This window comes from Eretmochelys imbricata, chromosome 9 (genome assembly GCF_965152235.1).
Source record: "Eretmochelys imbricata isolate rEreImb1 chromosome 9, rEreImb1.hap1, whole genome shotgun sequence".
In the NCBI taxonomy this organism is placed as follows: domain Eukaryota; kingdom Metazoa; phylum Chordata; order Testudines; family Cheloniidae; genus Eretmochelys; species Eretmochelys imbricata.
Genome location: NC_135580.1, coordinates 32,288,542 through 32,316,478, shown reverse-complemented (window position 1 = coordinate 32,316,478; position 27,937 = coordinate 32,288,542). Strand labels below are relative to the sequence as shown.

The following is a 27,937-nucleotide window of genomic DNA, read 5'->3' as shown; positions in this document are numbered from 1 at the left end:
TCAATAATAAACTTTTGCACAGTGAATAAAACCCATTTACAATTTCAGTACAATAATTTCAGAAATATGAAGTTATTATTCAACTCTTACCTTTCTAAATACTCAGCAAGAAGTTGCTCTACGGCAGAAGAATACATCCATTCATTTCTAACCTTCTTAGTATAGCCAGGGACCTCTTCATTCTTCTTATTAAACTTCAGATTCAAGCCCACATTTGCCTTGTGGTCTCCATGTGGACTGCGAAACAAAAAAATAAGTTTTGTAAAGGAAAAATTACTGACATCTGACTTGAGCCTCAGAAAAGTTGTTTCTGATAACATCTTTATCTGCTAATGATACTGACCTACTTTGTAAAGCACCTTGAGAATTACTGATGAAAAGTGCTGTATAAGAGTTGGGTATAATCACTCTGTGGGATGTAACAGGAAACAGGTGTTTTGAGTTTTAGGAAAGCATATCATGTGACTTTTGGATTACTATCTTTTTCACAAGTTGTACACAACTGCATACTTTTAACTGTTATTCAATAAATACACAAATTACAAACAAACAAAGATTCTCATCTTTGTGGCGAAGAGTTAGTGCTCTGTACTACAAGACGGGACTCCAATACAGTCCTAGTTCCACCCTAGTGTCCTCAGCACAGTCAAGGGCTGGACACACTTTAGAGGCATTTTGCCTGGCCTGAAGTAGCTCAGGTATCTTGGGTTGGTCAACAGTAATCTTTCTAGCCAATTAAGAACTGTTAACGGGCTTTGAATATAGGCTTCTCGGGGTCTCCTTGCTTTGGAGGGTTGGCTGTAAGGGTGAAATATATTTACAGATGAGGGATTTAAAGAAAAATTCTCACCCAAAACTCACTTGACAGAAAAGTCTTCTATACTAATGCCCCAGTTGAGGGTTATTTTTTAATTGATTTTTCTTAAAATTTTTAAAATGCACTTTCAAATGTACTAGTTCCCAGCCTATACCTCATTTTCTGATTGAGGCAGGAAGGGCATCAGCATTGGGGGGCATAAACTCAGAACAACATCCTCTAGAATTACAGAGTCTCAATCTACTAGCCTCCTGGGTTTAACATACTGAAGGTGTCTCCAAGAGAAGAATCCAAAAAATATATGAAGTGTGGGAGTACTGTATGATTCAGCTGGGATTTTTAATTTAATTTTTCAATTTTTAATCTGATGCAATATTCTATTAATGGTCAATTAGAATATCACTTCAACTATACAAACAGTAAATCTAAGCGATTCTTAGGGTTTTTTTAAAAAACATTTAAACAACCAGAACAAAGCTCCAATTCAGAACATTAACAAACTAAGCTCCTATTAACTACAGACTACATCTTTTTGAAAACATTGTTTATATCAAATACACTATCAAAACAATTTTATATCACAGATCCCATTAGAATTTATTAATACTGAGATGTCAAATAGGATGAAAACATAAAAACGTAAGTAAATTCTGTCTACAGTAGCTTCCACTTATTAGCAACCCCTTGGCTGCCAGCCAAAGTTGCTATTATCCAGTAGTTGCTAATAAGTGGAAGGCTTAGCATGTCCCAGCGCTCCCTTCCCTGTGTGCAGTCTCCCAGCCGGGCACAGCCTGGAGAGCGCAGGGAGAGATATCATGCAGTTCCAACACCCGGGATGCAGCCCTCCTCCCCACTATTGCCTACGCCTCCCCTCCCAGCCTGCAGTCCCTTATCTCCTTGTGTGATCCCGCGTGCAGTAAGGTTTGCTGGGCTGCAGCTCCGCTCCATACTACTGCCCAGCCCACAACCTCCCAGCCCAGCCCACAGCCTCTTACCTCCTATACAGTCCCATGTGCTGGGCTGCAGCCCCAGAAGGAAGCATTGGGACAAGGATGAGCACCAGCCACAGGTAGGTTTGCGGTGCTGCAGCGAGGAAGGCATGCCCCAGCCCTTCCATTCCTGGATGCAGCCTCAGAAACCTATCTGCAGGAGTGCTCAGCACATCTCAGTACTTCCTTCTCTGCCTGTAGACTTGCAAACCTGGCTGCAGGTGGGGTCTTTCTTTAAAAAAAAGTTGCTGGTAAGCAGCATGCCAGTGTCAATATCCTAATCCTATCAACACTGATGTTAATGGGATGGGATTGGTTCCTGGCAAAATGTTCCTATTAACTGGAAGTTGCTAATATCAGGATTGCTATTAGGTGGAATCTACCATAGCACGTAATCTATAATTTTACATTCATAATTAAGAATTTTGATTACAAAGAAATTTATTACAGTCAAACATACTTTCTCCTGGATCCTCTTCCAATAAATATGCTTCCTGTAAACCTGGAGACAAGATATCCACTCACTCCAAGACGACTGGCTAAAACGTATCCAGGATTGTACTTCACAGAATATTTCTTTAAAAATAAAAATATATTACTGTATACTAGGACAGGATATAGGCAATAAAGTACTATAATTATTTTTAAAAGCCCCATTATTTCCTTTTAAAAATTACCTTCCAACCGTACATATTTCTCTGCTATTCCTGCACTGAGGGTTGGGAGGAGAGGACAGGAAACCAGCTCCCACAACCCTGCAGGAGACCCTTCCATTGGTCTGAGGAGCCAGGGAGAAGATAAGTGATGAATATTTCCCCTTTCCACATTCCATACCACGCCCAGAGGAATTTACAAAGTTCTTTGGAGCAAGGACTGTGTTGCTAGAGTGTCTAGCTGCAGAATGAGGCAGTGATCTAGACTGGGCCTAATAAAATACAATACAGTCCCTGAGCATAATGAGTTTGAAAAACACTGAGCTAAACCAAGCAAGAACATCTCGCATCTTGCTCTGAAACTTGTCAGCTTAGGCTCTTACAGATCATTAATAGGAACTAGTTACAAAGGAACGGACCATCAACTGAAAAAACCCTGCTGTCTTGTCATGAACTGCCTAAATTCAGGGACTAACTGCCAGTCACCCAGCTCACCTTAACTGTCATGATGACTAGATCTCCTGAACAGTTGATTTCCAGATCAATGTTTTAAATATTGCAGTTTAAGGTGTTAATGACAACCAGAAATGAAAGTGAAGCCAATGCAATGGTTTGAGTAAAAAAAACTTATAAGCACATGGTGATCCCCATTTCTCACTGTCCGGAAATATTGTTTCTGGTCACCAAATGCTGGAACACATAAAGGAGCAGCACAACTGGCAGCCAGACTCTAGTAGAACTAGATCATCCCACAGAGGATGCAAAACATGGGACATGGGTATGGAACTGCACAGTAAGAGTGCAGTTCAATGCTCTGAACAGAACCTTGTATTCAGCCTTACACTACAATATATTAGTATTAAGACAGTCTCCCTGAATAAGATTGTTTTAGTACTTCAGTCTTTTACAGAAGGATATGGATTGTGGCACAAAAGACAACTGGGATCTGTGAAGGAAATTTGCCACTGACAAAAATATCTGACACAATATTTAAGTATTTACTGGAAAACAAAAATACGTACATGCTGGTTCTGTATTAAGGAATCAAGCTGCGGTTCACATGAGATACTGAAAACTACACGAATTCTACCTTCTGTGATGACATCACAAGAATCCTGCACCTGGTAGAAAACAAAGTAAGTTAATAAACTTCATTCACCTCTTTTCATTCAACTCTCTGCTGGAATAATTGAGGTAAAAAATCTAGACCTATACTTTCTGTGAGAAGCCTAAGCTACATGTGTAAATTCACTGCATAGATTTTATATATATAATGGCAGACAAATACTACCTCTCTCATTTAGAAAAAGAGGTCGTTTAAAAACGGACTTGGGACCAGACTTTGGGGTCTATACTCTGGGCAGATAAATAGGTCAAGTGTGGGGGTGGGCAAAAACACCTTAAAGCTCAACTTTGCCCTCCTCGGATCTTGGTGCAGCTTCTTTTCAGGGCCAGTCCCATTGCACTTAGTTAGAACCGCTATCAGTCTCACTGCAAAGAGCCACAGGAACAAAACCATAGCTGATGATCATGATGTTGATGAGACATTCTGGTTATGCTCCCTTTTCCCTGTTACGTTAGCAACATGATAGGGGAGAGGCAGGAGCTCACCTATGTCTACTAAGACACCAAAGTAATCCAACCTGGGTTGGTTAGACTGACTCCAGAGCTAGATTCTGCCACACAGCACCAGAGAATCTGGCCCTTGATATTTATAGGCATGTAAGAAAAGATAGCTTGCAAGAATAAATGTTTGAACTAACTTCTCCCGTGCAGCCATAGTAAGGACTCCCCAGCATAAAGACTGTACTTCCAGGAGGAAACAGATCATCCAAGGTTTTGATGTTGGAGAAACGAGAGTCAAAAGCACTGATATCCTATATGAAATAAGAAGATAAAATCTATGGTGTTAAAATATCTGTCAATCCCAATATGTTCTTTAACAGGTCTGCTAAATAGATATTTATTACCAAACATCTAACAATCACGATAAAGTAAACTACGAACCATTTCCTTCATGCTAACCTCACTATCTAAAATATACATCAACTCAGTTTTTGAAAGTAATACTGTCAGTGAAATTACATAAAGCTACTGGGTTACATCTGGTCCAAGATGACTACTGTATCTTATTCAAAATGTCATCACAAAAGTTCATGGCAAGCAAACTAAAATATGCAGTAGGGTCACAACTTTTGTGACAAGAGCCTTCAGGCTAGCTGCCAACACTTTTGAAATGATAGTTTAAATGGAAAAATATATACCATTTAATGTCGCTTTTGACAAAGTATATACTTTTTGTACTAGAAAGGATGCACTATTACCATAAAATTAAGATGCTGATTAACTCTTTTATTATTTGTCTGTTTTAAAGTATGCATTCTAATCCTGGGGTTCTCAAACTTCATTGTACCTAAACCCCCTTCTGACAACAAAAATTGCTACACGACCCAAAGCCTGAGTCCCACTGCTCTTGGCAGGGGGTGGGAGGAGGTCAAAGCCCAACCGCAAAGGCTTCAGCCCCAGGTGGGGGGCATGTTACCTGAGGGGCCCCACACACACGCAAGGCTCAAGCCCTTGGGCTTCGGCCCCGGGCAATGGGGCTCAGGCTTCAGTCCTGGGCCCCAGCAAGGGGAACGCCAGCCCTTGGCAATCCCATTAAAATGGGGTTGCAACCCACTTTGTGGTCCCGACCCACAGTTTGAGAACTAATGGAAAGGAAAATTTTATAAAAGAAAAGATTAGGAGTATTTGGAATATTTACCTTGACAATAGTTTGGTAAACAAAAGGAAGAACTTGTTTTGACCACTGCTTCTCCAAATAAACGTCACCATTTTGATTTAGCTGATATCTACGACCAGTGAGTAACTGGGCATACACAACTACTGAGGTTTCATTTATAATTATTCCTTTTCTCCTCTGGTAGCTGATGAAAAAAAAGGAAAACATTTATTTTGATTTAAATACATGGAACTTCCTAACACAAAAAGGAAGTTACTTTTATGTTGGCCTTAATCAATGTATTTAAATCCAAACAAAAATTATTCTTAAGATTATGAATATTTAAATAATTGTTTCCTGTTTTATAAGTAAGAACTATATACAGATTTAACAACTCTGAGGCTAAAGTGTTATTCTAGATCCTATGTGAGTCATTCGCTGTACTATCTAAACACCTAGAATTATTAACCTCAAGACATGGGGCTAAAATCAGGAAATAACTGGTAAGAATTTTTCTTTCTGCTAGCAGTGTCCCCCCACAATTCTTGACATTTGAGCTACTCTCCTCTCTTTGCAGCTCAGGGAGGTGAATCAGAGTTTTGGAGCCACATGGTCTTGCCATACACCCTCAGCTCCTGCTTGCTTCCAGATGAGTTATTCCCAAATTGCAAAGCTTGCTAGCATCATTAACAAATATTCCAGAGATGACAAAATAACTACATACATTAGACCAGGGGTTCTCAAAAACTTCATTGCACTGTGATGCCCTTCTCACAACAAAAATTACTACACGACCCCAGGAGAGGGGACTGAAGCCCACCAGTGCAAGTAGGCCGCTACACTCCTGTAGCCTTCCCAGCAAGCTATTTATAGCCGGTATTGGAAAGACACAGCAGCAGCCCTGCTGGGGGGAGGGAGGGTCTGGGGGTTCTACTCCTTTCCCCGCTGGGAGGGGCAGTGGGGAAAGGAGCAGAATGCCAGCAGCTCCTCTGGCAGCTGTACCTCCCCCAGCCCTGCCCCCCACAGCCCTGTCCTCCAGCGGGGCTGCTGCTGCAGTAGGAGGAAGGATGGAGCAGAACTCCCAGCCCCGCCCCCTGCCCTTCCATGAAGCTGCGTCTCAGTCTGTGTACCACGGCAGCAGCCTCGCTGGAGACGGCTGGGGGGCAGGACTGGGAGTTCTGCTCCTTTCCCCGCTGGGGGGGAAGGAGCAGAACGCTGGCAGCTCCTCTGGCGGCTTACCGCCCTCCCCAAGCCCTGTCTCCGGTGCAGCCGGAGAAGGAGGACAGAGCCCAACCCCCCCAACGCCCCAGGTAACATGGGATGGATGTGAGGAGGGGATGGACAGAGCATGAGAGCCCCGGGGCTGGGGAGTCACATGGAGGGTCACATACCCCCCTTACCTGGTGACACCCCCGTACCGGTAAGACATGGATTTTACTTGCACCACTGCCGAAGCCTGAGCCTGCTTGAGTCCCACCACCTCGGGTTGGAAGCCAAAGCCCAAGCCCCACCGCCCCAGGCAAAGAGGCCAAAGCCGAAGCCCAAGGGCTTCAACCCCAGGCAGAAGGCCTGTAAACTGAGCCCCACTGCCCAGGGCTGAAGCCCTCAGGCTTCGGCCCTGGGCTTCAGCAAGTCTAAGCCAGCCCTGGCTTTTGGTGTCCCGACCTACAGTTTGAGAACCAGTGCATTAGACCAAGGAAGACTGTCATATGGTAATTTCACTTAGTAACTGACCCTTGACTCATGAGCCATCCAGGATGGGTAGAATTGTGGGAGACACTGCTAGTGGAAAGGAAATTGCTGGTAAGAAAATTTCTGCTTTGCAACCCAGCATCTCCCAAAATTCTTGACATCTGAGAAGCAGCGAGCAGATGTACGGAGGCAATAGAAAAGGGGGGAGGGATAGCTCAGTGGTTTGAGCATTGGCCTGCTAAACCCAGGGTTGTGAGTTCAATCCTTGAGGAGGCCATTTAGGGATCTGGGGCAAAAATTGGGGATTGGTCCTTCTTTGAGCAGGGGGTTGGACTAGATGACCTCCTGAGGTCCCTTCCCTGATATTCTATGATTCTATGGAAAAGGAAAAACAGTATCTCTTCCCATCTGTAATATTTACTCAAAGGGCAAAATCATTTCCAGGCCACTGCCTACAGCACCTTCCTGCCAAAGGATGCCACTGCAGAAGACAGGATGTCCCCCTTTTAGTGCTTGAGAAAGGAGGCAGAGTTTGACCAGGTGGCTGCCTTACAAATTTCCGCTGTGGATGCATTAGCTTTCTGCCCACAAGGCTGCCAGCGATTGCATAGAGTGTGCCCATGGAGTGACCCCTTCTGGAACCAGAGTCTCTGATGCCTAGTACGCTTCCACAATGCATAATCTAATCCATCTAGCAACATAATACATAGCAGCTCTGAGACCTTGGTATTTCAGATAGAAGGATATAAACAGGGACCCTGATCTCCTTGTGAACTCTGAACATTTGAGGTAAATTTTCAGAGCCCTTCTGACATCTAAGGTGTGCCACCTCTCCTTGGTGGGATGTTGTGATCTTGGAAAGAATGAAGGTAGAACCACTCTCGAGAAGCGTGGAAAGAAGAGTTCACTTTTGGGATAAATGATTCCAGAGTTCTGAGCACCATCTTGTATTCAAGAAACAATGAGTAAAGTTCCTGCATAGAGAGTGCCAACAGCTCCAACGTTCGCTTGGTGGACATGATGGTAACAGAACGCAAGTTCTGACGGATAAAGTAAATGCTGACACTGATGTCAGTGGTTCAAAGGAATGGTTTGTCCGGGCTCTCAATATAAGTGGCCCACTTGGGAAAATGAGGTCTAATAGCCAGCTTGGCTAACTGGACTGCCCTAAGGAATCTGGCTACCTAGAGGTTCTCTGCCAGAGAACCTACAGATTCTGCAAACATCATGCTACTAAGGTAGACACCTGACACACAATGGTGCTGGATTGAAAACCTTTGTCAAAGCCTTCTTGGAGAAAATCCAAGATAGCCAGAATTCGTGGATTTCTTAGATTTTCTTCATGTTCCTGGCACCAGCTGCAAAACTTGGTCCAGATAGAGGAATACACTTTCAATACTCTTCTAGAAGAAGGAAGCATTCTGATAACTTTGGAGAACAGACCAGTGAGACCAGCACTTCCCTTTCAATTGCCAGACTGTTACATGCAGCCCGTTCAGGTCGGGATGAAGCACAGGACATTGTGAGGAAGTGCCCCATCTCTTCGGAACCTGTAATGGTGAGCCCAATTTCAGCTTTATCAGGTCCAAAAACTGAGTCTCCTCTGCCAATGTGGGGTTAAAAATATTACTGTTGCCTGTTCTTGATTTATTTTCTGGATTGCCTTCCCAAGTAGCAGGAAGGATGGAAATGCATAGAGGAGGCCTTGTGACTGTTTTGATGATAAGGCATCTTTCCCCATGGATCTGGTGTCCACTTTCCTGGTGAAGTACTTTGGTCTCTGTGCGTATGTGATTTGCAAATATGTCAGTTGAGGACAGGCCGAATTATTTGATGATTAACTCCAAGACCCCCACATTGGCGAGGAGACCCAGTTTTTGGATCTAATAAAGCTGAAATTGGGCTCACCGTTACAGGTTCCGAAGAGACAGGACCTCTCCTCACAAGGTCCTGGGCTTCAACTAGACCTGAACTGGTTTCATCTAACAGGCTGACTACTGAAAGGGAAGCACTGGTATCACTGGGTTTGTCCTCCAAAGTTATCAGAACACTTCTTTCTTCTAGAAGAGTATTGAAAGTAAACGCCTCCATCTGGACCAATTTTTTCAGTTGATGCCAGGAACACAAAGCAAATCCAAGAAATCCAAGAATTTTGGCCATGTTCAGAATCCAAGAATTTTGGCCATGTTGGATTCAGGCACCACTCAGAGTTGTTCACATTGTGCCTGCTGAGCAAGTCCATCATCTGGTTCAGGTCTCCCTTTATGTGAACTGCCCTGAGGGAGAGGAGAGACTGCCACGCCCACTGCATGATTTGCATTGCTTCTGCATATAGCGCTGGGCTTCTTATTCTCTCTTGGTTGTTCACATACGTAACCATGGTTGTGTTATGTGACTGAATCAGAATGTGGTTTCCCTTTAGGCCGGACTGGAAGCTTCATACCACCAGCATGACTGCTCTTAGTTAGGAAGTTTATGATGTGGGTTCTTTCTCCAGGTTCCACACACCTTCAGCTATTTGGGATCTCAGGCATGGCCCCCCAGCCAGTCCTCTACCAGGCTGACGTTGGTTGTGAGGATCAGGAAGGCATATGGGCATGTCCTTGCAGACATTGCCCTGGGCTGACCACCATTTTAAAGAGTTGATTACCAGCACTGGAAATATCACTTATTCTTGCATGCATTCTTGGAAGTAGTCCCATACTTTTAGGATGCAGCCTTAAAGGCGCCTGATGTGTGACTGTGCCCATGGAATGATCCCTATGCATAATACTAGGAGGCCTACCATGGAAGACTCAAGTGCAGTTCCAAAACAATGAGAGGAGATCTTCTGGAACCTCTAGAGATGGACAAATTCTTGCGAACAAGGCATCTATGTCCACTCCCAAGTGAGTTATTTGGGTGGGTGGAATCAAGGAGCTTTTCTCAATGTTGATAATAAAGCCATGTGCTTGCAAGAGATTCAAGGTCAGGGACATAGCTCTGTGTGCTGTTGCTTAACGTGGAGCTCTGATTAAGATGTCATCCAGGAAGGGATACGGTGGATCCCCTGTGACCTGTGTCTGAGTATGATTACCACCAAATTCTTTGTGAAGACTGGGGAGAAGGAGAGGGAGCCTGAGGACAAGCCAAATGGCAGTATTCAATATTGATGGTGCTTCCTGCTGTAAGGAAACCTTAGGAACCCACGATGGCACAGTCTGATTGGGATTTGGAGGTATGCATCCACCAGAATCTGGCACCAGAAGTCATAAAATCCCCCTGGGACAGGGATAACACCATAGAGATTAGGGTTTCCATCCAGAACTTCATTCTCTTCATCCACTTGCTGAGCCTTTTGGGATGTAGAATGGCTCAGATTCCCCTTGTATGCTTCTGAACAATAAAGAAGTTGGAGTAGAACATTGATAATCTTTCTTCTGAGGAAACACTCTCTATTACTCCCACATCGGGGAAGTGAAATATCTCATTCTGGATTAGACCATGCTTTTCAAGATGGCGGACTGGATGAAAAATAGATTGGGTAGACCCCATAACTTGAGGAAGTATCCTGACTCTCAGTCTCCCTGACCCACTGGTCCCATGGGTTGAAGGAAATGTGAAATCCTGCCCCCTAGTTTCAGCTCTGGGCAGAGAACTATGTGGTCTTTGTCATAAAGAGGCTTTGGGAGTGGCAGGGCTCAGGGCTTTTCTTCCAAGCCATAGTTCCTCTGGAGAACCTGCTCTCGCATCACTGATATTTCTGCCAGGACGAAGGCTCAAACAAATGCCTTTGTCAGAAGGCCAGTCTATAGTCTCTCACAGGCATGTTGTGGCCTCAGAAGAGACTGTTTAGATTTTGAGGCACTGTCCACCACTACCTTATCTAGCTTGTCTCCAAAAAGCAGGCCGCCCATGAATTCAGCAGAGCACAGAACCTGATTCAATTAGCTATCCACCTTCCAGGGACAAAGTCACAGATGGTGCCTGGTCATGGGGCTGGAGGCCATGGCTTTGGCTGAGAACTCATCATGTCCTTTGAGGCATCAGCAATGAATGCTGTTGCCCAGGAACCTTTATTTAAAATAGAGCTGAAGTCAAGGTGATCTATTCTTGAGGGCTCTGAGATTTTCCAGCCAGGAGAGAGAGGCTTTGCAACACAAATAGCTGCTAGGGACAACTTGCAAGAGGCTGAGGAGGCCTCAATCTATTTTTGAGAGGGGCCTCCATTTTTCTATCTGTGGGGTCCTTAGGATAGAACTCCTCTTCTGACGGGATAACCATTTTGTTAGCCAGGGATGCTACAGCAGCGTCAACCTTTGGTATCTCAGTAATTCAGACTTCTGATTCCTGGATCCAATAGAAGCAAAGATCATTTCTGTTAATGTGCTTGCCTGTGTCTGGCCTATCCCATTCATTCCTGATTACTTCCTTGAAGGAGGAATGTAGGGGAATCATGGTATCAGGTGAGGATTTCAAGGGGAAAAATTTCCTTAGAGGCTTACTCTTAGTATTTTGTTCAGGTTGAATCTGAATAGTGGATACAACAACCTTGTTGCACAGGGTCTCAAATTTCTCAGAGGGGAACAATCCTTTGCTGAGTCTTTCCCTGGTCCTGACTGGAATCAGAGCCTGACAATTTACTATCCTCTGTGGAGGAGAGGAAGGAGGAAGAGTAATCAGAGGACTCACAACTCCAAGATCCTTTAAGGTTTTTCTTCACCTCTTTCACTTTGTCTTTTTTTTTATTATTTTTTTTAAAGTGTTTTTAGCTCATTTAGAGAGCATATGAGCCCCATCGCAGGTTTGATGAGGCCTTTTGCAGCTAGATTGCTGAGGGCCTGAAGTCCTCTTGTGAAATTTCTTTCGGAGTCCTCCTGGATCCCATCCCCTCCCAGAAGGGAGAGGGGAAACGCTTCCAGGGCCCTCCTTGTAGGAAAACTGGGAAGGGGGGGGTGCTTATAACCCTACTTCTTTTCCCACAGTGCTCAGCACCCACTTTGGGACTTGGGGTGAGGATCTGTGAACCCACAAGTCTGCCTTCTCTGGTCTTCAAGGGCTCCTTGGAACTTAAGCCTTGAGTAATCTGACTTGGATCCTCCTCATCCTTGAACACTCTCCCAACTCTTCCCATAGACTCCAGGTCCATTTTTGCCACATTAGAGTCTCATCTGCTCTGGTGGGCAGGGGATCCTACATGACTGTCCCACTCATAGCTTTGGAATCTAACAGAGTTAGTAACGGAAGGCTGGGTGCAGATTGGGCACAACACACTATCTGCCAAGCCTGGGAGGGCAGTCTCAGATGGAGCACTGTTTGGATTTCAATCAGTGCTTTTTAGGCTGCTCTTCCATACCTGGATGCGCACATAAGACAGAAGGGAGGCACTGCAGCTGAGGCTCTGGGGGATTCCAACATCCAGCTAAAAAACTGGCCTAGGGCAGAGGAGAGGGTGGGAGGGCTGCTCACCACTATACCAAATTTTGACCAGAAACCCCTGGGGCATATGTAAAGGTTGAAAAATACTGCCATCCACAAAGAGGTAAAAAAAATGGAAGCAAGCAGGACTTGAGGGGGTGTGGCCAGATCATGCAGTTCCAAAATTCTGCTCCACCTCCATGAGCTTCAGAGAGAGTGGAGCAGTCCAGACATCAAAAATTGTGGGAGAGACTGGGCTCCAGAAAAAAAGGAAAATTTTAAGTTACGATACCAAAGGTGTCAATGTATTGATCCACTCTGCATGTCAGTATACAATAAATCATCTTGCTGCTGCATGGGCACCTGAACCCCATATCGTTGAAAGACCTGACCAACAGTCCTCCTAGGAACACCTACTGTGCTCCAACAATCTTCAGAGTGGGATAGGGATCACAAACTCATTTCCCTCTCCACTGTTTACAGCAAATATGCAGTAGGATTCAGTAACTTCTACAGGGGGTTCAGCTGCTGTGGATCCATTCAAATTGCACTGCATGCAGACTTCTCTCATATGCAGAGAATGCATGCATTTCTGAAAGCCTTGGGAAGCCCCAGAGTGCAGTGAATGATGTAAGAGTGGTGGAACCTCTGGAAGGATAGCTGAGTGTTGCTGCAACTACAGGAAGAGAAGTGGGAGTTTCAACTGTTCCTTCAAACGCATCATGGAGGTGACTGGTCAGGAGAATTATTAATCAACACTGCTAATAAAAAACAGTTCAGTTTACAAAGTTAGATGCCATTATGGGAGAAGTAATTGTTAAGTGACTGTGTTTAATCTTTCAACACCCTCATTCACTAGCTTGGCATCTTTTATTATCATGTATGCAACAGCCCTAGTCTTCTAACTAAATCCATAATGAAGCAACAAAAAGAAGCTGAGCTTTAAACAGCAAAATTACAAAATTTAATTTTCTAACTACTTACTGTTCTGAAATCCCCTGAACTTCTTTCAACCAGATGTTCTGTTCTTTCTCTCCAACATATGCCACTTTAGTCGGTGGCACAGCGTTTCCCAGGTAAAGCTTCTGTGTTCCATGTGGCTCTTCCAAATAAAACCTTAAAGATATTGTAAGTGTATATAATTAACTGCAACAGATAGATCTGCACTTAACTAATTATGAATGAACTTATTTTAGTTAGAAAATATATTTGCTCTTTTTCAAGATTTATAGGATGGTTTCTATTCCACATCAACCCACTTAACAGGCCACATTACCCCACACTTGTGAAAAACCTGCATGGGGTGTGCAGAGGAAAACTCTGCAAAGAGATTCCCCTGGCAGTTTCCCTCAAATTATTCTGTCCAGGTTTATTTGTGAGAGAGCCTCTCCCATTAGAATAAACATGGAGTTTGTCCCACAGATCTTGAGGGAAACAATGGAGATCCATGCCTCCATAAAACTATCCAAGCCCCAAGAACCATGTTAAAACAGAGCTTCCTCTTCTAGCAGCTGCCCTGAGATGCCCTGCCCCTTTTAAATAAGTAATTTAATCTAAGTGCACTCTGAATCACTGCTTTTAAAAAACAGTCTGATTACTGTGTAGCCTTTGGAACATTTGGGAAAGTAAATGAACAACATAGGCAGACAACTTTCCATGCAATTGTTCTTACTTAGTTTCTCCATCTGACACAGAAATAACTCTGGCTTCTTCAAGGTGTGGCCAGTTAACAAAAACAGACTTTCCAAGCACCAAACTGGCTACATTTTCTACAGACTGAAAAATAAAAGTTACTCTACTTCAGTTATTCTATCAAACAAATACAATTATTGCAATATTTGTCTATAAAACATGAAATAAACATGAAAGCATTATTTGCTATAATAAAAATTCTAATTTGAAAGTGGTAGCAGTTTATCTTGTGATACACAATGAAAAGCCTTAAGAGCTTTTAACACATTCACTTTGAATTCTGATACTTATTGTATACTTACAGAAGCCCACCATTCTCCCCAGGCTTCAAAGCCTGAGCTGCTACATCTACACAGCTATTTTCAGTGCAGTAGTGCGAGCCCCACAAGCCCAAGTCTGTGATCCAGGCTAGGAGGTTCACTTTCATGAGCTGTGTAGATACCCTTGCAGTTAGCATTAGTAACTCCAATATTTTAAAATTGGGACAAAATCCAAATCCTTCAACAGATTCCCACTACCCCAGTACATTTAATCGCCCTAATTTCTCCTCCCCCACCTCAGCCTTTATCATTTAATCTCTTTTACTGTTGACTACAGTGCCTTTTATTTAAGGTTTTTTTCTGTGAGCTTATAAAGGTAAAAATTTCCAAATGTACAGTGAAACCTGTCATGAGACTACTTGAAGAGCTAGTAGAAATGAGAAGGCAATATGACCTAAAGGTCTGAGCCTGGGACTGAGAGACAAGAACTCCAGGAGTTCTAATTCCAGCTTCTCTAGTGATTTGTTCTCTGGCCTTGGGCATGAAACAGCCTCTGTGTACCTCACACTTTCTCCCTCTGTACAAATGCAAGGGAAACTTATTTTGCAAAAATTAGAGTGCAACACATTTATGCAAAGCTCCATGTGTAAGCCAAACATTACTGGTTGCCTAAGAGGGACTGAAAAAAATTATACCAAATATTTTGGTAACAATTTAAATTGGTTACTTAAGACACGGGGTTGCCTATGAGAGGTGGTCCCTAGGGCAAGTTTCACTGTATGTACTTTTTCCTTTGAGATTCTCCTATGATAACACAACACAAAGGTGATAAAAATAACCTAACCTTAACTTCTCATTGGGCATATTTAATTAATACAGTGCATAATTAAGACTGTCATTAGGAAGAGAGATACTTACCTGCTCTTTTGAATCCTTGTCACTTATGATTTCTAACAGCATATTCTCACCATGGCTGCTCTGCTGGAATACTTGTACCCCACTTTTTTTAAGACAGAACTAGATGAGAGAAAGACAGCACACGAAACCTATGTCAAATCTTTCCCTAATAATTTGTGAAATAGTTGGGAGGAAATGCCAAAGTACAGTAATCATTTACCTCATGTGCAATGTGTTTTAGAGTAGGAAACCCACAAAAATACAATGCGCTCTTGTTAACTTTAGTTATTTTATTGTGGGTTATTTCTACATGCCAGGCATCCAAAGATATTGTTTTATACCTAGAAAATAAAAATACTAATAAAAACAATGTATTTACTAAAACAGCTTCACCAAAGAATATCATGATATCAAGGAAAAGTTAGTTCTCAACATGTGGACTGGAGAAAACTACTTTCAAACTCTTCCTAAAAAAATCTCTCTTTAAACATGATCTCATGTCCTTCATGGATAATTAAAGCCAGTAAAAAGATATGTTAATAATCATAATAAAAAATGGGCTTCTTTGTTGAGCAAACTGTCAGTCATGCTTAAACAATCATTGGTTAGGCCCATGCTCAAGAAACCATTTTTGGACATTAACAATCTCAGTAATTGCCATCTCTCTGATTTTTCTAAAAGGTTATCAAGAAGTAATGATGAGTTAATTCGAGCAATTTCTTTGAATCTTATCAAGTTGGGATTGTATTTGACTATGACTGGAACATAGACTGTTATCCATGGATTATCTCCTTCTAACAATAGATAAGGGTATGGAATTCATGTTGATTTTAATAGATCTATTAATAGCTTTTAATTTAATTAACCTTGATGCAAGGACAACAAGCCTGCAGGATCTTGTAGCAGTGAATGAAGTACTCCTTCAATAGGTGCGTGCACACACTGAGGTCCCATCAAGTATTGTTGGGCAACTAAAAGCCTCCCTATAGGCCTTCACTTGTGGAGCCCATTCTTGTTATCCCACTGTTTCAATAAGTATGTAAAGGTGCTAGGAGAGTGAGACTCAGTTCTGGGTCATTGATATACTCAGCTGTGTTGACTGCTCATCAACCAGAGAGGTTACTGGCTCATTTCTTTCTCTGTGCATGAGCAAAATAGGGATATGGATGAAAGGCAGCTTGCCATGACTCAGTTCAGATAAAACTGAAGTAGTGTCTGCTGGCCAGAGGAAGAAATAGGAGCAATAGGTGTAAACAGTATATACATACTTTATAGAGAGTGTAATACTAGCCTTTTAACCAAATATTTTATTAGAATCTTATTAGATTCATCGTTATTGCAAAATTTAAGCTAATAAAGGTGGCACATGATACCTTTCATCATCTAAGGTTCATCTTCATTCCTCTCTAATTGGAACCTTGCAATAATACTTCCTTGCCTTCACTACCTCCAAGCTAGACTATTGCAAAATATTTTTTTAGGGCTATCCCTAAGGATCACATAGAAGCTCCAGTTCATAAGTACAGCTGTCTGTTTCCTGAGTGAGGCAAATAAATCACTTAACACCTGAGCTCAACCCTCTGCACTGTTTGAGCACAATTCAAAATGCTAGTAATAATCTTTAGCATTCTAGTACTTTAGAACTGGTCTGCTGAGGAACCACCTCTACCCATGTATTTACATCATTCTTCTCACAGTCCTCACCCTATACCTCACTGTCACAGTGAGATTCTCTGGTATGCTCTTGAGATCATATCCTGGGTCTTACCTTCGTAAGACTGGTAGCAAGGCTCTCGGAGCATCCCACCTTGGGAATCTGCTTCCCCTAGTGCCCTGAGAGTCACCAAACCTGCAGACCATTACGAAAGGTATGTGGTTTAGCATCTGGCTAATTTGTTTTGCAAAATCTGGCTTTTAGCAATGACTATTATCATTCATCGTGGGCAGCACAATTAAGTGTCTGTTTTTACTGTTTCTGTACCCATCGTTAGATGCTGTGGCTAAAATGCTAGGGAAAAATATCAAAATTCTAAAAACAGGTTATCCAAATATTTTTTGGTTGATCTACTATAGAATAATTACTACAGAATTACCTGGTGTGGCATCTTTGTATAGCAGGGAACTTCTCTGGCCATGGTGATAGGTATTTGAACTCTGTGTCTTTGTCATACCAATACATTAGGCACTCACTGTGAGTATTTCTTCGCTTCTCATCTTCCAATAGGCACTTGTTGCAAGATTCCATGGCTTGTAGCAATCGTTTCTAAATTAAAAATTCCACTGGTAGTTAAATTTTTTATTAAATTAAATATTTTAACACTCGTGGTCAAAGTGAGATGACCAATCTGAAATATTTCAAAGGAAAAAAGTACAAACTTCCTGACTCAAGCTTCCCACTCTACTTAAAAACTGCATCTGCTATTCAAGTCAACCATCCCAGCCTTCTCACTTCAAAAATTTATCACCAAGGCAGGTGGATATCTGCACTTTGCTGGCCAACATAACTAGTGGATAAGTGCTTCCCGCTTTTTATCCTGCTCCCGTTTAGAACAAAATAAAATGATTAACTTGGAATCTCTCTGGGGCATGAAAACTGGACACAAATTTGCCATAATGTAAAATGTACTTCATCCTCTTCCAGTTTAAATTTAACATACATAACAAAACCTGAACAGATTCTGCTGGACAATGCTAGGTAACAGGCTGTAGACCTCACAGAAATCGTGTAATGACTACTGTAGATGCAGATACTCATATGTATAATCATTATATTCCCCTAGGTCTTCCATATAATAGTCCCCATGTGAACAGTCATTTGCTCCCCATATCTCAGAAATTCATCAATGCCCCCAGTCGTGCTCTGAGAACCACGCAAAGCCCTCCAGTTCTCAGTGCAGGACCTGAGCCTTAATGACTCCATTCTGCTTCTTTCTCTACTTATTATTTTCCTTTCTGGGTATCCCTGTTATTATGATGATAATTTCTTTCATTCTTTGACTGGCTCAAACTGATATGCTGTCAATTGTTACCTTGTATGCAAAAAAAAAAAAAAAAAGAGAGAAAGAAAAAAAAAACCCCAAAACCCTGATCATTCTATTTCTTATACCTTTGCTTTAAAAATAATGACAAATACTTTAAACTAAATTGAAATTTTAAATGTTTCCCTTTAAAGTCTTCTGCCCATTACTGTTTGTTCATATCAAGTGATTTTTCTACTATATAGATTTTGTCCAAGCTGCTTTTTTTGTACATTGGTATATTTATGAAAAAATAAGGAGTCTTTATGGGAAAAAATATTTCAAACTAAAACAAGCCACGTACTTACAATACCAACAATCAGAGAAAGCTAATTTTTCAAGTTTAAATTACTACTCCTTCCAAAGCTAAGGTTGCTTGTAGAAATGTAACTACCAGTCTTCTGAATTAAGAACGTTATATTTTAAACTTTAAGCTTAATTCTGAATTTCCAGGCAACATGTTTACATTTTTCAATGTCCTAATCATATGCCAATTTAAACTTATCTATTTACAATCTTAACTGTAACTTATGCAAGAGTTTGTCTGGGTTTGGTTACACCTTTTTTTCCATGAGTTGAAAGCACTCACCTCATCAATAAATGGGATTAATACTACTGCTTCCCATTCTTGCTGTTTTCCATTTAAATCTGTTTTAAAGTCTGGAGGATAGTATTCTATGATTGGAGAATCTTCGCTAGTCATCAAATGCTAGAAAATCAGAAAGCAATAAAACAGGGGAATTCAGTCTAGCTACATTTTCATAGACAATTTAAGATTCAGCCTAGGGTGACAAAACAAGTGGGGCATGATGTTAAATCAAAGTAAAGGCTAAACTGGAATGAACTGATAGTTTAACTGCCTTCATTCAGAAATTACATTGTGCATCCAAAGATTGTATTAGAATAATTTAGTAAATTTTATGCTATAAAATCATATAATTACAATCTAAACGTCAAGCTCAGTTTGACAACAGGAACAGAAAAGATAGCAGAAGAAAGTTTCTTATTTAAAAAATAATAGGTATATGATAAAACTGGTAAAGATAAAATTATAAAGCCTACCTGGTAACATTTAGGTAGCAGATCTTTGCTAGCTGCTGGAAGTACTGCAAGAAGCTGTTCAAATGGCATGAAAGGTTTTCCTAACTCAAACTGGATTTTGAGTTTGCTGATGTTGCGAATGTCTGATAGGTAAGGTGCATAATGATAAGGGTAATACCTACCGAAGAAAAAAAAGTTATTTGAGTTCATTTCAGTACTGCAACATCCACAGTAGAGAGGCAAACAAACATAATTAAATGGTGCCAATATATTACTCAAAGTTCACTTGATCCCAACACAACTCAGGATCTCTCATCTGATATTCATTCTCTTACCAGCTCCATGACTGAACCCCATGGTAGTAATAGTGCAAAATCCACTGTATTGCCTGGACATAACATTCAGCCTGATCAGCCAGGAAGTCACTTAAAAAAGAAAGAAATGTTAAGTATTGAGTTCTTTCTTTATTTATTTACTTTTTACTAATATATGATTCAAGGGAAAGCTTCTTGAGCAATTAGCAACTACATGGTCTTCTGGGCCCCTTTTGGAGTCATATCAATGGATCTTCCTTCTGGCACAGGAGGGCTTATCATGGCAAACTTCTTAGTTGACTAATACCTCTGGCTGATATGAAAAGAAGTGTCATGGCTATAGTTTAACACCAAGAACTCCACTCCTGAGGACTGGATATGCTGCCTTAGATTCCAGATTCTGACGGTATGTCAACACTACAATTAGACACCTGCAGCTGGCCCATGCAAATGACTTGGGCTCGTGGGGCTTGGGCTAAGGGGCTGTTTAATTAAGGTGTAAAAGTCCGGGCTTGGGCTGGAACCCGGGCTCTAGGACTCTGCAGGTGGGAGGGTTCCAGAGCTCAGGCAATTAAACAGCCCCTTACCCTGAGCTCCGCAAGCCCCAGTCAGCTGGTCCAGCCAGCCACAGATTTTTAATTGCAGTGTAGACATACCTTAAGAGACTTCTCTTCTGTATTTTAAAAAGTGAAAGCAAGCTCAGTATAGACTTACTCTGAAACTACTTCCACACCCATCTTAGTCATATAATACGTTCTCTTGTATTGCCTGAACTCAGTCTCAAACAGGTCTTCATCTTCTTGTTCATCTTCCAATGCATCTGAAATGAAGCCAATAGACTGGATTAACATTCATTTCTTAGCCAAAAGATTTCAGACTGTTCAGTGTTGACATTGTTACTGTAGTTTAATTTCTGAATTCACAGTTGAGGAGAAATATTCCTTTCTGTACAGGAGGAGAATGAACAATAAAACATGTACCATTCAGTCCAAAACCTTACTGGATTAAGAGTCTGCAAATGGTCAAAGGATGTAAAGATTATACAATTTGCCATGATGTGCTCTGTGACCAAAAAAAAAAACTTATGGGAGCAGGCTAAATGCTGTCAGAAAATAATAATCTGCATACTTATAATTTGAACCAAAAAATGGCAAAACAGTGACTTTTAATATCACTAAAAATACATTGTTTTTATAAATTGACTGGTATATTTCAATTTATAAATGAAAAAAATTACATATCCTATCTAGGTGCTTTGGACTAGTTTTAAAACACAAACACACAAGCAAATCCATTATTTTGTCCTCACCCACACAGGTTACTAGGAAAAAATATATTGCTGTTATTTTTTAAAGTTGTATTTGTTTGCACTTCCTTACCAATTCACAACTGGTTTCCCAAATATTTGTACAGATCATCAGGGTTCTGTTGTACGTATGCTGCATAATAATTTGTACTTACTTTTAGAAGAAGTCATGATTCCATCCTCGGTTTTCTCTAGAGCAGCCAAACACATGGAGTTTTCTTGAACCTATTAAAATTATGAATTCACAGTGTTGCCATCTTGATGTAAAATCTAAGATATCAGCTCTGATGGAGCAAGCTATTTACTTAATCAGCATCAAACATCTGACTGATACACCCATCTTTTGAGCTGCCAAGACTAAATTTCACAGTATGACTTCTCCCTCTGAATTATGTTCAATAGCAGCTGCTGGAAAGACACACTGATTTCTGTCTTTTATTTAAAAAAAAAAAAGTGCTTAATTTGAGAAAAGTAGCAATGGAAAGTGCACATGAATGTATAAGTATGTGTAAGACAGATATATCGCTCCACAAATATTACATTTTCCCCATCATTTCTGATTTCTAAAAAGCCAGAAATAAAAAATATAGAAGACCACAACATTTAATAGTCTGAGATTTAAAAAATAATTTAACAGATATTTACTCATACATTTTGACAAACAGCTGAGTATTTCTACATTTTCAGAGCTATACATTTAAAATACCAACCTTCTGTTTCTTTTGCTTATGGCTTCTTGCTTCTTCTGCTGCAATACCAGCTGCCTCATTGAGGTATTTATTGCCTACTTTGCTTTCAAACCATTTTAGGTCTACAAAGACTTCACTGAAATGTTCACGATCAAACTGGGTACAGAGATTAAAGTAAATTTAGAACAATTATTTTAAAGGCAATGTACACTATTGCTGAATGAACACTGTAGCATATGGAACAAAAAATGCAAGCCACTTTTGTCATCTGTAAGAGTTGCATTAGATTACATAAAATGTTATCTGCACATGAATGTTTAACCCACGAGCTGAGGCAGTCTAACATGAACCACCTCTTATCATACAGGCAGAAAATGTGTATTGAAAACCTACTTTTTCTTTTTCTTGTAACCTGAAACAGTTTAGAGAAATTAGACTATTTTTGAATTATATTATCCATCCTACAATATCACAGAATCACAGAACTGGAAGGGACCTCAAGAGATCAAGGCAACCCTAAGTATTATCTAGACCAGTGGTCTCCAACCTTTTTAAGCCCAGGATCACTTTTTGAATTTAAGAGCAACCCAGGATCAACCCCGCTCCTTCCCTAAAACCCCGCCCCACTCACTCCATCCAGCCCCTCCGTCACTTGCTCTCCCCCACCCCCACTCACTTCTACCGGGCTGGGGTAGGGGGTGCAGGCTCTGGACTGGAGCTGAGGGGTTCGCAGTGTGGGAGGGGACTCTGGGCTGAGCCTGGGGCAGGGGGTTGGGGTACAGGAGGGGGTGAGAGGTGCAAGCTCTGGGAGGTAGTTGGGGTGCAGGCTCTGGGAGGGAGTTGGGGTGCAGGAGGGGGCTCTGGACTGGGGAAGAGTATTGGGGTGCAGGAGTGGGTGTGGGTGCTGGCTCTGGGAAGAGGGTCAGGGCTGGGGCTTGGGTGCAGAAGGCGATTCGGGGTGCAGGAGGGTGTATGGGATGCTGGCTCCAGGACGGGGCTCAGGGCTGGTCTGGGGTGCAGGCTCTGGGATGGGGCTCAGCTGCAGCCTCCTGCTAGGTAGCACTTACCTCCAGCAGCTCCCAGTCAGTGGTGCAGTGTGCCTGCCGCTAAGGCAGTCTCCCTGCCTACCCCGGCCCCACGCCGATCCCGGAAGAGGCCAAAGCGCCCCTGTGGCCCCTGGGGTGGAGTGGCACGTGGCTCCGCACGCTGCCCCTCTATGAAAGCACCATCCCTGTACCTCCTCTTGGCCACAGCTCTCCGTTCCCAGCCAATGGGAACTGTGGGGGAGGTGCTTGCATGCAGGAGCAGCGCGCAGAGGGAGACCCCGCCCCCCCGATCCTGGGGCTGGGCTGGCCGCTTCCGGGTGCAGCGTGGGACCAAGGCAGGCAGGGAGCCTGCCTTAGCAGCAGCTCCGCTGTGCCACCAGAAATCTCAATCGACTGGGAGATCCTCTAGGATCGACCAGTCAATCGTGATTGACCGGTTGGTGACCACTGATCTAGACCATCCCTGTCTAATCTGCTTTTAAAAATCTCCAATGACAGAGATTCCACAACCTCCCTAGGCAATTTATTGCAGTGCTTCACCACCCTGACAATTAGGAAGTTTTTCCTAATTTCTAACCGAAACTGCCCCTGCTGAAATTTAATCCCATTGCTTCTTGTCCTATCCTCGGAGGTTAAAGAGAACAATTTTTCTCCCTCCTCTTTGTAACAACCTTTTGTACTTGAAAACTGTTATGGTCACCCTCAGTCTTCTCTTCTCTGGACTAAACAACCCTATTATTTCAATATTACCTCACAAGTCATGTTTTCTAGACCTTTAATCATTTTTTTTCCCCTCATCTCTGGACTTTTTCTAATTTGTCCCCATCTTTCCTGAAATGTGGAGCCCAAAACGGGACACACTACTCCAGTTGAGGCCTAATTAGTGTGGAGTAGAGCATAGGGATGTAAAATACTAAATGGTCAAACAGTTAAAACATCAGTCTTACTGGTTAACCGACCTTAACCATTAGCTCCCAGCCCCGGGCCAGCTGCATGGGCCGGCGAGGGCCAGCCCCAGCCATGCCGGGGCTGCAGAGGCCTCAGCCCCTCTCCCTTTAATCAGTTATCCGTTTAAATGATATAATTGTAATAGTTTAAACGGTTAACTTTTTAAACGGATACTTACATCTCCTGCAGAACAGAAGAATTACTTCTTGTGTCCTGCTTACAACCCTCCTGTGAAGATAGCCCAGAATGATGTTTGCTTTTTTTACAACAGTTTTCCACTATCGACTCATATTTAACTTGTGATCCACTATGACCCTCAGATCCCTTGCTGCAGTACTCCTTCCTAGGCAGTCATTTCCCATTTTGTATGTGTGCTACTGATTGTTCTTTCCTCAGTGGAGTACTTTGCATTTGTCCTTATTGGATTTCATCCTATTTACTTCAGATCATTTCTCTAGTTTGTCCAGATCATTTTGAATTTTAATCCTATCCTCCAAAGCACTTTCAACACCTCCCAGCTTGGTACTGTCTGCAAACTTTATAAGTATACTCTCTATGCCATTATCTAAATCACTGATGAAGATACTGAATGGAACCAGACACAGGACCAATCCGTGCAGGACCCCACTCAATATGCCCTATCAGTGTGAACCACTGATAACTCTAGGAATGGTTTTTCAACCAGTTATGCACCCAACTTATAGTAGCTCAATCTAGGTTGAATTTCCCTAGTTTGTTTATGAGAAGGTCATGCAAGATAGTATCAAAAGCCTTACTAAAGTCAAGATATACTACATGTACCACTTCCCTCCTTACCACAAGGCATGTTACCCTGTCAAAGAAAGCTTTTGACACGATTTGTTCTTCACAAATCCATGTTGTTATTTATCACCTTATTATCTTCTAGGTGTCTGCTAACTGATTGCTTAATTATTTGCTCCATAATCTTTCCGGGTACTGAAGTTAAGATGATTGGTCTGTAATTCCCCGGGTTGTACTTATTCCCCTTTTTATAGATGGGCACTATATTTGCCCTTTTCCGGTCCTCTGGAATCTCACCCATGTGAGTTAATGTACCACCTTATGAGTAGGTACATTATAAAATGTCAATAGTTTGTGGGTTAATTGTTCATTTGCAGATAACATCTTATCCACATTTTTATGGTCCATGCCTTTTGTCATAGGACAGATTACTGCAATGTACCATAATGGGGCTGGCCCTTGAAAGCCACCTGGATTGCTTCAGCTGGTGCAGATTGCTGCTGCCCATTTTTGTGAGCATCTAACACTTCCATACTCTAAACTGATTCCACATTTGATTTCAGGTGCAATATAAGATAATGGTTATAATCTAAAGCCAATTACTTAATTTTCTGCCTCTCTCCCCAAAATCTATTATGACAATCAGATCAGATGGCAATTGGTTGGACGGTGCAACAAAACTATAACTGGCAGCAGGGACCTCATCTACAGAATTTGCTCCATCTAGTGGTTTATCAGAGCTAGAGTATGGTGCTTTCCTTACTAAAGTTCAAGGCATATTTAAATAAGGCTTTTATATAAAACTGAGGGACAGATCCTCAACTAATATAAATTTCCATAGCGTCATTCTGTAAAAGATTCAGGGGCAGATTCTTAGCTGATGCTAATTGTCAAGAGTTCTATAGATTTAATCCTCTATGGAGCAGTGAGATAGCTCCTTGAGTGAATGCACTTTAGCTTTTGTCCAAAATAGGAGGCTTGAACTCACTATGAAGACTGTATTTTGACTGCGTATTTTTAAAACTATGAGGTACTCAGACATTATAGTGATGGGCAGCCCTATAACATATACACAGTACAAATAAAGGTTACTTACATCTGACAATTTTGTAAGATATTTCTCAAAGCGTTGTAAGTTCAGATGCCCACTTTCATTAATGTAGCCTATTGGAGAAAATATCGTGTACGTATGTAAAGTCTTACATTGAAATGTTTCTAAAACTCACTTAAAGTTCTGTGTGCAATAATACCCCCTTTTTTAGGCACCCAATAAAATCTTCTCCAGTAAAACTGCAAAGGTTTCTAACACATCATATACACTCTGCTGACGATGCCAATCAAATCTAACAGCAACAAAATTAAATATCCTTACTTTCAAATAACTGAAGTTAATGTACATTCTAAAACTCTTCATAATAATTTGTTAACTGTTGACCAATTAGTGCATATAGGATTGAAACTGAACATTCCCACCTGAATATTGTCCCACTGAAGCCTAGACACTACAATCTTTCATATTTTAGTTTCCACAAGCAGGCCATAGAAAGCTCCTTCTCTTCACCCATTACCCCATCCAGTTTTCTCCATCCACGGTCCCACTGGAGGCCTGAAACACCATTAACCCTCTGCAATTTCTTAATATTTTAAAGATGCTATGCTATACTTTCTTTGTTCTCCCAATTCAGATTGGATACAATACTCTCATCTAAAGTCTACGTATTTACGTGTGGTTTCTCCATGCTACCCACTAAACATATAATCTCAAAAACTACAGTTTATAGATCGACTTTATAACTTGTGACAGCCACATTGGAAAAAGTAAATATAGCTCTCCCATAAAAACTAATCTTGAAAATAATAAGATATCAGTAATAAAACTGATATATCATGTAAGCATTCTGGGGCGAGTGACAAAAAGTTTTGGTAGCTCACAGATTTATCGGTGAGAAAGCAATATGAGACGTCACCCATATCATTGTGGTCTTTGCCCCTTACCATCATTTTCCTGTATCTTTTTTTTACTCTTGCCAGGCCAATAGCAACAAACAGTAATGCTGTGAAAAAGTGTTAATACCCATGGAACCAGATTCAAAAAGACATTGACTAGATCACACTTCAGCAAGTGCTATGAAACAATACTGTAATACCAGTAAGGTCTATATAGGCAACACTTCAGTTTAACCTTTCCTTCGATTTCTGTTCCAGAACTATAAGTATGTTTCTCTTTAAATATTTTTTTAAAACTACTTACCTCCAAGTTCTGGCAGGATAGCCATGTATGTTTTATAAAGTAGCGGCAGCGCATCATGATTAATATGTAAATGAGGTAGGTGAGGAATAAAGTCATTGCCTACAAGAAACCCCATTAAGATCCAATCATCTATTATCCTTTCAATGTCATATTGAAAGGAAATCTTGACCTAAAAAAATAAGAAAATCTTTATGATCAAGTTTGTATACAAAGTTGTAACATCTTTTGCCCATGGTTTCATTAATACTTACTTTTACTGGTGAAAATTCATAGTCAATATATTCTCTCATTAATGACAAGTGCAGTAAGTGAAATGTGGTTTCTTCTGGGGCACATGCTCTGAAAATTATTCAAACCATGAAATCAACTATTTATAAATATTTCTGAAGTGTGTATATAATAGTCCACTATCGTTATCCAAAAATAAGTACTCAGCTATTATCTATTTTGCTGCATTGCTAAAGATTATGACGTCTGAGTACTTGTTGTCAGGAGCAAATAAATACTAATTGCATTTTACAAAGACTCTGCTTCAATAATATAATTTTGCCTTACTGGCTACTCAGGAAGTGTTCTAAAAAGCAGCAGAGATTCAGACTCTAATCCAGCAAATTACACTCTTGCTAAATTTTAAGCATGTGAATACTGTCAGGGACTTCAAAATTAAGCACATAAGTGTTTGAAGAAGTCTGCTTTTCAGAAAATGGAGATGCTCAGTTTGGAAAAATAAGTGTGGTCCAGTGGATTCAGCACAGGTATGGTAATTGGGAATTCCTGCGCTCTAATCCTGGCTATGACATTGACTCTCTATATGATTTGTGTCTCAACTTTCCCACTAGTAAAATGTGAAAAATCTTTATTTACCTACTTTGAAGATTTGATAAGATTAACTAGATAATACCTGTGAAGTGCTCTGAATATTAGAAGGGTTCATAACTTATAAGTATTAATATTGCTGGGGATCCCCTGTCATGGACAAGCCTGTGGATGCACCCATACACACACTGCTGATTTTGGCCTGGGAGTAGGCTATGAATATAAAATACCCTCCCTCTGAAGTTTATCTGGGTGAAAGCCAATCCTGTGCAAGGTTGGTGAACTGGGCCCTATGCAACACCGAAATTCCATGTTAAGGGAATAAATGCATAAGGACTTCAGACAGTCAGGAAGGTGTTTTTTCTTTTCCTTCTCCTCAATGTATTTTGGTTGGACTTTGGGCTTGTTTGGTCTCCTTCCTCTGTAATATCAGAAATGACCACAGCAGGAAATGGGATGCTGGACAGGGTAGGCTAGTACTTTAAGGTTGCACCAAGCATTCTCTCTCAGGTGCTAATCTGGGTGATTCTTGCTCACGTGCTCAGGGTCTAGCTGACCATCATATGTGGGGTCAGGAAGGAATTTTCCCCCAGACCAGTTTGGCAGCAATCTTTGGGATTTTTCTCCT

The 27,937-nt window shown here is 41.4% G+C and overlaps 1 protein-coding gene across 7 annotated transcripts in view; it reads right to left on the bottom strand.

The window, feature by feature from the left end:
- The window catches only part of XRN1 (5'-3' exoribonuclease 1), a 77,893-nt gene that overhangs the window by 31,122 nt on the left and 18,834 nt on the right, over nt 1–27,937 (bottom strand). For all 7 annotated transcript variants that reach the window (XR_013347054.1, XM_077825748.1, XM_077825750.1 and 4 more), the window contains 19 exons: nt 26,745–26,832; nt 26,494–26,662; nt 25,339–25,406; nt 21,508–21,642; nt 20,953–21,022; nt 20,206–20,311; nt 19,513–19,602; nt 19,199–19,355; nt 18,726–18,845; nt 17,213–17,382; nt 15,340–15,460; nt 15,141–15,239; nt 13,943–14,046; nt 13,255–13,386; nt 5,224–5,386; nt 4,223–4,336; nt 3,482–3,580; nt 2,267–2,382; nt 91–237 (listed from right to left, as the gene is read on the bottom strand). Coding sequence is in view for 6 of the 7 variants with exons in the window: in XM_077825748.1 (XP_077681874.1) it covers nt 91–237; nt 2,267–2,382; nt 3,482–3,580; nt 4,223–4,336; nt 5,224–5,386; nt 13,255–13,386; nt 13,943–14,046; nt 15,141–15,239; nt 15,340–15,460; nt 17,213–17,382; nt 18,726–18,845; nt 19,199–19,355; nt 19,513–19,602; nt 20,206–20,311; nt 20,953–21,022; nt 21,508–21,642; nt 25,339–25,406; nt 26,494–26,662; nt 26,745–26,832 (2,268 nt within the window). In the remaining variant the exon portion in view is untranslated. The remainder of the gene's footprint in view (nt 1–90; nt 238–2,266; nt 2,383–3,481; nt 3,581–4,222; nt 4,337–5,223; nt 5,387–13,254; nt 13,387–13,942; nt 14,047–15,140; nt 15,240–15,339; nt 15,461–17,212; nt 17,383–18,725; nt 18,846–19,198; nt 19,356–19,512; nt 19,603–20,205; nt 20,312–20,952; nt 21,023–21,507; nt 21,643–25,338; nt 25,407–26,493; nt 26,663–26,744; nt 26,833–27,937) is intronic.